General features: G+C 40.1%; 1 protein-coding gene across 1 annotated transcript; it reads left to right on the top strand.

Moving 5' to 3' along the window:
• The first annotated feature begins 7,191 nt into the window (after positions 1-7,191).
• Positions 7,192-8,475, top strand: LOC112937326 (UPF0481 protein At3g47200). Its single transcript, XM_026021805.2, has one exon. It carries the CDS (start codon positions 7,192-7,194, stop codon positions 8,473-8,475), a length of 1,284 nt encoding a protein of 427 aa, XP_025877590.2.
• The last annotated feature ends 3,720 nt before the right edge of the window (positions 8,476-12,195 follow it).

Here is a 12,195-nt window from a genome sequence, read left to right as displayed (position 1 = left end):
CAGACAAACTATCTAGCTAGATTCATAATAGAAAATAATCAGAAAAGTAAGAATGGTGACTTAATTATTACAGTAGGCTTATTTTAATTACTCCCTATGTCCAAAATATAAGAACCTACGATCAAATGGGATATATCTAGTAATATGAATTTAGACAGACTGTCTGTCCAGATTCATAATAGAAATGTTCCATCTGATTTTAAATTTTTATATTTTGAGATGGATATAGTAAGCTACTCGCGGCATGCCAATTTTGTAAAGGGAGTATCAAATTCGACATATATGGCACAAATGTTCCATGATCAATGCCTGCAAATTTTGCTTACGTTGGTTTATCAAAATAATTGACCAATATGTGACGTCACATAGATATAGCGTCTTAATTCTGTCAGCTAATAATCGTTCACCAATGTGTGAGAGGATACATGTTCTTATTTATTTTTATTTTTCTCACTATGGTTGCTTATTTCGGACAAAACAACAAAAACTTAGTATTCAAAAACGTTATATATATACATGCTGACATGTTGTGCTCTGCAGCACCATTCCTGGCAAACAAATTTACTATACGTATCAAGTACGAACGTACGGTCAGCAAATTATTGTCGAATGTATTAATTTGACTATTGCAGCACCTGGTTTTGCCTCTTAATTTTATCAAAAGCAACAATGTACTCGACGCCGTGTTGTCGTTGTTACTCAACGCTTGTTGTTTCGATTATTGCACAGGACACACCACAACAACATTTCTTATTCTTCTTTCAATTACACGTAAGTGTGTAAGACATATACATGTATACAAACCCTGTTAAGGCGTGCACACATCCATGGAGCGATCCCTAACACACGTTGAAAAAAGACAACAACAAAGGAACAAATCCTTGATCTCACTAAATAACTATTAAAAGTATATCCACATGCAGTAGTGAACACAATATGATTAATTTTTAGGAGGTGCCAATGCAAACATAATATATATGTGGTGGGCAAACTATATATAAGAAAAATATAAAAAAGATAAATATATGAAAGTATCTGTTTAGAAAAAAAGAATAGAAAAATAATGGTTTTTTTTTACTTCTTTATCTTTTTCTTCCATCTTGCAAACATTCTATTTACAAAACTGAAGTGTGTAAAGAATATACAGTGGGTTTATCCAACAGTAGGAGGGGCTCAAGCCCACCTTGCTCCTTCTTTGGGATCGTCACTTCCCATCTACACGTGTGTAATATTTTGGATATCAGAATTGAAATCAAAGTAGGTAAAGTTATAACATATGGTTAATTGCAGACCCCATGCATGCAACTTATATGCTTCACTAGCAAACATTTTAATCATATACAAATTTACAATTAGCAAAATGAAAAACCTCATTCAATTCAAGTCCTATCATGTACGGTTGGGGCAACTTGGCCGCTTATCGATAAGAGGAAGGATCAGTTGACCATACGCTTGAGTATGTACTTTCTCCAATGGTATATACTACCTCCATATTTTAATGTATGACGCTGTTGATTTTTTATCCAACGTTTAATCATTCGTCTTATTCAAAAAATTTATATAATTATTATTTATTTTAATGTGACTTGATTTATCATTAAATATTCTTTAAGTATGATATAAGTACTTTTATATTTACACAAAAATTTTAAATAAAAAGAATGGTCAAACGTTGATCGAAAAGTCAACAGCGTCATACATTAAAATACGGAGGGAGTATTAATCAATACCCGAACACATCCAGTGGCGAGCTTCAGGGTCTACAGCTGGGAAAATATATATTCCTTAACAAATTTAATTTGACTGACTTTTGTAGCACTATCACGCCATAAATTCTATTTTCCTCTATGACACACACGATTATGTAAGTAACATGCAGCTCTAGCCGTGTAGCACCATGCAGTGAACATTAATCCATCAACCAAGCACATGTTGCCTGTTTGGCTAGCTACCTGGGTACGTAAGTTTTTAGTTATCCACCATTGCGATGAATCGAGACCAAGATCTGAATGATGCTGTCACTACAACAGAAATAATTTTTCCGGGCGATGACCCCTGTACATTGTAGACAGGCCATAATTATGTAAATCGTTCCACGGGAGATGGCTCAAGGACGCATACGAAATAGGCAAGCGATAATAAGTGCATCATCACAAGCTAGAGGGACCAATTAACGGGGCTGTACGTGAAAATATATTTTCACAAAGCGGGCACATGGAAGGCACGTGGGCCCCATGCTTTTTCTCGCACCATTTTTCTTCTCTCCATCTTTCTCTCCCCCTTTTTCTCTCTCTCTTCTCACGCGGTCATGCCATAACTCCTTCGATCTCTCCCACTCCCTATCCTCATGTCTGCACCCTTCCCTTATCTTCTCCGGTGACCGAGGTGGAGGCGGCAATGACGAAGACTACGACAATGGCAGGCCTCGAGAGTGGTGGATCCAACACCGCCACCATCGGGAGGGGCGGATCTATTGTCCTCGGCCTCGGTAGGGGCGATGATGATGGGGAGCGGTGACAGTGAAGCTCGAGGGTGGTGGATCGAGCACCACATCCATCGGGAGGGGTGGATCCATCACCCTCGGCCCTGGGAGAGGTGACGACAGCGGCGAGCAATGATGGTGATCCTCGAAGTCGGTGGATTCGAAACCGCCGCCCTCGGGAGGGGCGGATCCACCGCCCTTGGACCCGGGAGGGGCGAAGATGACTGCATCGACGAAGTCAAGGGGGATGGGAAGCTAGAGTTTCGGCCGAATTTTGTTTTTTGATTTTATTTGCCAAAAATATTTTTAGTTGGCTGGCTTAAGCACCCACATGCGAAAATCCAATTTTCGCAGACACCTGGGTACACCTAGGCCACCCGCACGCGTGCGAAAATTGATTTTGACCGTATGAAAAAATTGTTTTTGTAGTAGTGTATCCAAGCGCATCCTGTGGAGGAGATTGCTGTCCAAGTGAAGGAGCACATCAATACCATCGTCAAGGTTCTTCAAAGGCTAATTTTAAAAAGTATGTACTGGGATGTACCACCTTTTTCATTATAAAATTTGGTATCTCCAGGTATTAGGTGCCAATTTTTTTTATAAAATTAAGATATCTTAATATGCTTTCTCAATGATCATAAAATTTCTCCTCCAAATACATGCGGAGGCAATAATTAGATCTCTTCGATCTGAGTCTAGGGTGATCTGCATCGGCCCCTATCACCGCAGTAATGAGGGTACCCTTGGCATCGAAGATTACAAGGAGCGCTTTCTCCAGGGCTTCTTCCAGCGGTTTGGCAATGTGAATTTTGTTCACTACACTGAAAATATTGCTGCATATTATATTAGCCCATGCGTGGATATAAATGGCCAAACAGGCCGCCCGGCCCGGCACGACCCTGGCACGGCCTAATAAAACTCGAACCGTGCCGGGCCGCCTCGAAGGCACGACAGCCCATTGGACTCCACCATGGATTAAGTCTATTTATCATCTCTCAACTCTTTGGGATGTGTTTTATATGGCTGAAAATAAGCATATTTTGTATTTCTCTTGTCTATGGCCTTTCTTATATGGTTGATTAAGTCTATCTTTGATCCCTCTACTATTTTTCTTCGACCATGCCGTGCCAGGCCAGCCCACCGTGCCAAGGCATCGGCCCAGGCACGGCCCAACTATCGGGTTGTGCCGTGCTTGGGCCGGGCCAAATAGTCATGCCTTTGGCCGGGCCATCGGGCGTTATGACCATCTATACGTGTGGGCGACACGGGGTCTCAATATTGAAAGTTTGATGCTAATTTACACTTTTTATATTGGTTATTTATATATTTTGCGAGAAATAATTGTTTTATAATTAACTTTTGGCCCTTTCGTCGTTGGCGAAAAGCCAAAATCAGGTCCTTTCACATAGGACAATAGCCAAAATCTAATGTAAGTATGTAACGTAGGAAATTAGAAGTGCATATTATATCTCTGAACTTTAAGTAAAGTCTAAAATTCAACCAATTAAAAGCTTCTAGTCCGTATACTGCATGCAACATCAAACTTCTGTTGAAGTGCCCGGCCATCGAACCATCAGAGTGATAAACAAAGTGCAAACGGTTTGACTGGCGACCCAATTAGCTAGATTTTGGCATCACCTAACACGTTTCTTATATTTCGAAACAGACGTAATAGTAGTTTATAAGGTTCATGCGTTGACTGGTCACAATAACGTATCCTTTCCAACTCTAGTAAATAACGTATCCTTTCCAACTCTAGTAAACTACTCCATATTAGGTTACTTCATCCGTCTCAAAAAATAAATTTATTTTTCACCTATCTCACATATGCCAATAAAAAAAAATCCCTACTTTACCAAATCCTAATAAAACTACTTTTTACTTTATCTATTTTTAATATAATTACCTATACTTTCATAGACTCTGATGTAATGATTACTCTAAAAATAAACTTATTTTGAAACAAATGGAAGCAGCTAAAAATAAACATATTAAACAGAGGTAGTTGGATTTAGGGTGTGCATGTGTGTTGACTGTTGACTGCAAGAGCAAATCTCCCCCATTTTAATTTAATTAGAGGGAGGATAGAGACAACAATGGATATATATAAGGTAGGTAGGGTGGTTAGGTGACGAAAGAGCTACCTCAGCTTTAGAGACTTGAGATCCTAACTTAATATCAACAAGAAGCTAGTAATTAACAAGATGAAAGGGGAAGCAACAAAAACAAACTTGACTGTTATCAACCTAGTTTCCCGTCACGTTAGCACGGGCACTAATAGAGTCGGAAAAGACGATGAAATGAAGAGGTTGGAATGTGACCGATCGCGAGGTAGGGAGAGAGTGGGTGAATTTGATTCATCAATCTGGTTCGTCCGTCCTCGATCTAATGCCCGCAAATTTGATTATTTTATATTCTTTCCGTTTCACAATGTAAGTCATTCTAGCATTTCCCACATTCATATTGATGTTAATGAATCTAGACATATATATATATGTCTAGATTCATTAACATCAATATGAATGTGGGAAATGCTAGAATGACTTACATTGTGAAACGAAGGAAGTACTAGCGTATGTGATGTTACATGATAGCTGCTTGATTCTGCCATCTCATAAATCATATGTAATGTCCAGTTCATCCCGTGGGAAACACACGTGTTTTTGTTAACTTTTTATTGGAGACTAGGCCCTGTTGTTGCTTATTTCAGAATAACAAAACCTGTTCAAACAATTGGCAAATATTTGTCGAGGCCCTAAGATGTCTGTCAGCATCTACTTAGCTGTGCTTCTTATAGGATCGAATATGGTATTTCCCACCTTAAAAGCTAGCCAATAACTACCAGACTTAGCAGCTACCATGTAGGCACGAAACCCACAGGAAAATACGTTTTACCGTCAGAGATTATTAACCTGTAGAAAAATGACCATGGAGAAATTCCATTTTCCTTGTAGTTTTCCCTACAGAAAAACAATGAGATGAGGGATTCCCCACTTATGTATTACTCCAGGTCCTCTGTGCCCTTCCACAACTAATATGGGACTATTCAACACTTCTTTTCTGAGAATCAACAAACATATTCGATACCCTACCGAATTTCGCCGTTGTTATTTTGAAAAAATAATAATCAAATGCTAGTTAACTGTTCTTATTGAAGTTGCATGGCACATTAGATGGTTTAATTATAGTATAGCTAAATGCTAGCTACAATAATTGACATGCACATATATAATCATCTACAACCAATGTAGTAGCTCATCTATACAATAGTTATAAATATATATACTTACGCCATTAGTACATGGCACACCTCATTGTTGTCTCACAAAGTGTGTGTTACAGCCGAGGCCTGTGTTGTAGCCAGGTACAAATTTGTTGCCCGTTTCTCTTCTCTTCAACTTATCACAAATATGATATGCAATTCTTATAGTCCGCTTTTACATACTTGCTCTAACAACAAACATTTTGATCAACTACAAATGTAAAATCAGCAAAGAAAACATTTAAATCCTAAAATGTGAAATAGGTATAGGTTGGCCACATAAAGTGAGAGACTGGGAGTTACTCTAAGGAAAATCTGTTAAGCCTATGTTTGGTTGGAGGGAATTGTTAGGAGAGAATAAAAGTTTGAGAGGTGGGAACTGTTAAGTTTACTATCTATTGGTTAGTAGGCATAGGAGTTTTAGAAGGTATTTAGAAGTGAAGTTTAAGAGCAAATGTATAACTTTTTAATAATTAGGTAGGAGGAGAGAATAAAAGTTTGAGAGCTATTTAGAAGTGAAGTTTAAGAGCAGATTCTACCTTTTCAATTAGGTAGGGGTGGTAGTTAGCAGGGAATTTCCATGACGAATTAATCTAAGCCATACATTATTACTTATAATTCAACTCCCACCCGAATTTTTCATAATTCTCGTTTGTATTACCAGACAAGGGATGACGGGGAGTAAAACTAAAACTCCGATGACCAATCACTCCACCAACTCCCTCGTCTAAGAGCATGCCGAAGAGAAGTCTAAAAATTCATCCCAAAATTATGATATTGGGATTCCAAATCATATTTTAAGATCGATAAAATTGATTTTTCTCTCCGACAAATATATCAAAACTGACTCTTAATAACAAAAAGTGAGCTCATTCTACCAACAAAAACAAAAATCCATCTCCCCTCTCATGGGCGCACGCCACATGTTTTTCTTCCCCCCTCCCATAGGGGAACACAGTAGGATTGGGAGCGAACATATCCCTTAGTAGAAGTAGAGGGCGAAAATTCCAGAGTTGGGGATTCCAAGTTCTGCTTTCTATATATGGGTACTTTTGGATTTGATATTTTCCACCAGAGATCAAATAATTTGGTATTGAGGTTGATGTCCTCTTACTAAAAGTTGCCAAACGCACGCTAAGATTAAGTACTTCCCCAATGGGTAGTAGTAATATTAACACCGTGAACTACCAATGCTGCAGTTGAACAAACATTCCTTACTTTTTTAGCAGCATGCACTTGCACGCCATCAATTTTAATTTCCACTGTGATGCGTAAGTAACATGCAGCAACACTTAGCAGCACTGTATATATAAAGCACAACACAGTGGTACTAATCCATCAAATTAAAGCAGTGCGAAAAGTTATAGCTATAGCTTGTCTATCTATCCCTAAAAGACACAATTGTCTGCCTGTACGTCTAGCTAGCTCTAGTTACTAGACTATGGCAATGGAGATGATGACCAACACCACCATCGTGCGGCTGCCCGCGTACATGCGGGAGGCGAACAAAGGCCTCTTTGAGCCTAGGGTGATCTCCATTGGCCCCTATCACCGCAGCAACGAGAGCACCCACGACATGGAAGCTTACAAGGAGCGCTTCCTCCGGCAGTGTTTTGCCCCGCCTCTAGGTCATATGAATCTTGAACAATGCATTCAAGACATTGCTCGTAATTCTCTTGCAGAAGCTCTCGAGAATTATAGTGGCAATGTTGGCGACTACACCGCGGAGATGCTCACCCTGGACGGGTGCTTCATCATTGAGCTCCTCATCCGGTGGAACATGGGAAGACTCAACCATGACAGTTACGTGCGGTCGATGCGGAACAGCATATACTACGACCTCCTCCTGGTCGATAACCAGATACCTTTCTTCATTCTCTCTAGGCTTTTTCACAAGTTGAAGGGGGATGAAGAGCTCGACAACGCCGATGTTGAGAATGAGTTGCTCACACTTGCTAAGAAATTCTTCAACCACGAGGGTCAATTCTCTTGGGCTAAGTCTCCAGGCCTGTTAGATCTTTCTAATGCAAGTGAGGTTCGTCATTTGCTTGACCTTCAGTACAAGCTTATCATCAGCACCAATGACACGACGATTAGTATTGACCAGACGGACAATAGTTACCTGCGAGGAATCCCTGGGGCAAATGAGCTCGAAGACTATGGTGTTAAATTCTACCAGGATGAGGATGAACACACCAAAATGTTTGACGTGAAATTTGAGGGTACAAACATGATGATCCCTCGCTTTGAAATCAACTTTGGCTCCAAGATACTATTGGCAAACCTCTTCGCTTATGACCAATCAAGGGACAACGTACGACCTCATCAAGGGGACCAAACTGAGGACCAACCGGACAACACAGTTGGACTCGTGACGAGCTATGTGGTGCTCATGAACGCTCTCATCAACACCAAACGTGACGTCATGGTTCTCCAGCGTGAGGGCATCCTCGACAACCTGCTGTCAAGTGAGGAAGAGGTAGCATCCTTCTTCAACAATCTCGGCAGGTGTGCCTTGGTGGATGTGACAAAGCATCACTACACTACCATGTTCAACAATGTGAACAGGTACTGTAGGAACCCATTCAGTCTTGGAAGGCACTTAGTGATCTTACGCAGGAAGCATTTCAGCAACCCGTGGACTTTCTTCTCTCTGGTGGGTGCACTTATGCTCCTAGGCTTTTCATTCACCTCCATGCTCTTCACCATCCTCAAGTATAAACATCGCTAGACACTAGCGTTACACCTCACGTGTTCAGTGTTCTCACGTTATTTTATGATCTCGCACCAAATGAATATGTGACCGTGCTATCTATTTATGTTATTACTATAATATTTTGTATAATGTCACCAAAAAATATCGTTCCATCAGGAGACAGAAGGATCTAAAAAATCAGTGGCCAACCACTCGTACACATGAGTGGATATAGGAAGAATCCAATCGAGATGACTACTTGGTTAATCTGTTCTCTCATGTAATTTTTTTTTTCATTTCATACATTCCCTGATCATGTTACTTCTTTTAGTTTGTAATCCTTGTGTGTGGATTTTATTTCCTGCCTTAATTCCTGTCATGTTTGTACTTCTACTTGTGTAAAAGTTGTTCCCCATCTTTATCATGAATAAAATCTGTGTTACTGTCGTGTACTGTTTTGCAAGAGCACTTATCTCCCTAAATATTTTTTGAGGGGTTCACTGCACTACACAAATCCTATATACTTATATAGTTCATCCCCACTAAGTGTAGTTAATGTTATTTCTCTCTTATCTCATTAAGCCACATCATCCCAATTATTTCTAGCCTTTGAATGATAAATTTATGGTCTAAATTGTCTCTTCTTTCTTCTCTTATAAAACATGTAATCCCAATTATTTTTGGGCCCAAAATTGTATCAAATTATTTTAGTTTTGATAATCAAATTACATTTTATTTGTACATATTATGCAAATTAATTTTCCGCAGCAACGCGGTGGGGTATTCATCTAGTTACAAATACAAACAAGCTCAGTTAACATTCTCCTTATTTTTTCTCCATGTATATATAAGTCATGTTTCATTGAATTTTTGTGAGGTGGTGGATGGCGTGGTAAAGTACATTACAAAATATTACCAGAAATATAATGTATCTGTTTTTTTTTTGTCTTTTACGGTAACTTTTACAAGTGGTATATATAGTACATACAACAGTATAGTTAATAAATCCAACCACTCATTAACAGGGTAATTTGGGCCTTTAATCCGACAACGATATTAGGCTATTCTAGGGTTAGGGTGTGTTTGCAAGAGGAAGTTGGGAACCTATCTCACACGGAAAATGAAACGATCCATTAGCGCGTGATAATTAAGTATTAGCTATTTTTTTTAAAAAAATAGATTAATTTAAATTTTTTAAGCAACTTTCATATAGAAACTTTTTGCAAAAAACGCACCGTTTAGTAGTTTGAAAAATGTACGTGTAGAAAACGAGGGAGTTGGGTTGGGAAGCAAGAGGTCCGAACACACCTAGCAGTTTGACATGCTCCTTCCATCCACTCGGCCTCTTGGGACTAGCTCCGCTACCGCCACTTCACTGCCAGCTATAGCAGTTGCGAAATTTGGCCCATACGAACTCCTAAATTCGGCCTAAACATGTGCAAATTTCACCCGAAAATGTTGCTGCGTGGATATATATTATGACAGCGTGCGGCGCCGCTGGCCTCCTCCTCCATCGCTGCTCGCCGCGGCCAGGCTTGGGAGCAGCGGATATGCCGCCGACGGCGCTCCCGGGCCTAGGGCGGCCAGATCACGTGGCGGCGGTCCCCAGGTGGCTCGGCGATGGCGTGCGGCTGCGTCGACGGCTTGCAGCGGCGGCCCCGGGGTGGCTTGGCGACGGCGTGCCACAGCGTCGACGGCTTGCGCAGCGCCAGCCTTCTCCGCCGCGGCAGGCCTAGTACGGCTCGGTGGCAGCGGTGCAGCGACGACGGCGGAGGCGTCAGCTGCGTCATTCGTGAGCCTGAGTTCTTGAGCACCGAGGTAATGGTCAGCCTGCTCCCCTTTGATCGGGTCTCATCCTTCGCGAGCCTAAGTTCTTGAGCATAGAGGAATGAACAGCAGCAGTACTTGGTTTGGCTGGGTTGAGAGCAGATCTTGGAATTGCATGATTTGTAGAGGGATGGGGAGCAACAGTCTCATCCATTTTGCTATGCCTGAGTGCCTGACTCAACTTTCTATGCCTAATCCAACAATCTTGCTATGTAGAAGTCTTACTGTTTTGCTATGGGTTACATTATGATTTTATTGTGCCTAACTCATGAATTTTGCTATGCCTATACCTTAGTTAATTTCATGAATAATATGCTATTGCAAGCACTAATTGAGATGTGGTCAGATCCAAGGCGCAAAGGTATAGACTTGGAATGTTGTTGAAATCATGATACTGTTCCAAAATCTTACTACTTTATGTTTAAGATCCATGTATTATATATGTAGTCGTGCTTACATGGTATTGCCTACTATAAGATCCATATATTATGTATGTTTAAGATCCATGCTGCATTTGATTTCGTTTAGTTCTACACGTTCTTTCTCTTCTCTTCAATTCTCAACTTATGCTTTGTAGGTGTTGATCCGACCATGTTGGTTGTCTACTCCAATAGGTGATGGTAAGAGCAGATGAGAATGGTGAAGGTAAAGCTGGCCTAGGTGAGACCTATGCAATTCATTCTTCAATAATCCGAAACTTCTTGTGTTGTTTTTTCTTAATCCTGGTCACATGAACATATAGCATTTTTATCCATTAAAGGGGAAATTTAAGTCTAGTAGTTAGCAGTCATTTTGTCATGCGATTTAAAGTCAGTTTTGTGGTTTTGTTTGAAGAAGAGTACTTAGCAGTTACTTGCTAAAATCGACTCTGTTATGCATAGTATTAAAGTAGAATTGGTATATGGATGGTTTTTGTTCAACGTTAGTACAAAACTAGTAAAGCTCAGGGGATAAGAGAGCTGTTGACGCAGGAAAGTTGTGTGTTGCGCAATTAACAGGTGTCGGTTTAAATTTAAATTTATGTTCTATAAACTGGGGCTTAATTCCTAAATTTTGTTGTCTCACAGATGCCTAAGAGGACTACATTTGAGGTTGTTGCAGAGTATGGTTGGCTGAGTTGGACATTGATTTTTTGCTGAGTTACATGTGGGTGGAACTAGTGTGGACTTAGTGAATCTAGTTTGCTCTTGTGGTCAGGGGCGCAGCTGTGGGGGGTGCCGGAGGGGGCCAACACCCCCTATCCGAACCATCCCCACACCCCCTCCTCTCATTCCTGTTGTTGTATGGCTGTACTTACAATGTTACTTCTAAAAAAACATTAGCAAGAAACATGATTACAAATTTAGTTTATGATTTCTCATCTTTTTTCAAAGTAAAATAGAAGATACTTATTTGTGTGATTATTCAGTAGTTTAGATTGAAAGGATTTAGCAATAGAGCCTAGTTCCAAAATGTAAAGGACTAGTTTACGCATTGATTTTTATTGATGGTGACTATTTGGTCTCCTTTGCTATCTTTTGAGATTAGCGGGGTATGGAGTGGTTGTTCGTTCTTATAGCTTATCCTCACCCCACACCCCCCTAATATCAAATCCTGGCTTCACCACTGCTTGTGGTTGTATTTGGTAAGTTAACCTAGGAACTTATTTTGATATCTAGGATTTAGTGAAGATGTACTAAACTTATTATTTTGCTATGGTCTATACAGAGATCACCTGTATATGTGAATGAGCTTTGATTGTATGAGACTAGGCTTTACCTGTATGCGGCTGGGATGATAAATGGACTTGTGCTATATTGAATAATAATTGGGCTTATATATATTATGATATATGGGTTCTTTACATCTCGAGCTTATATGGGCTTTTGTAATGGGCTTATATGGTCATTCCTCTATCTTATCGGACCTACAATTATGCTTAGCCCATAA

Source organism: Oryza sativa, chromosome 12, assembly GCF_034140825.1.
Source record: "Oryza sativa Japonica Group chromosome 12, ASM3414082v1".
In the NCBI taxonomy this organism is placed as follows: Eukaryota; Viridiplantae; Streptophyta; class Magnoliopsida; order Poales; family Poaceae; genus Oryza; species Oryza sativa.
This window is presented reverse-complemented; position numbering and strand designations above follow the sequence as displayed.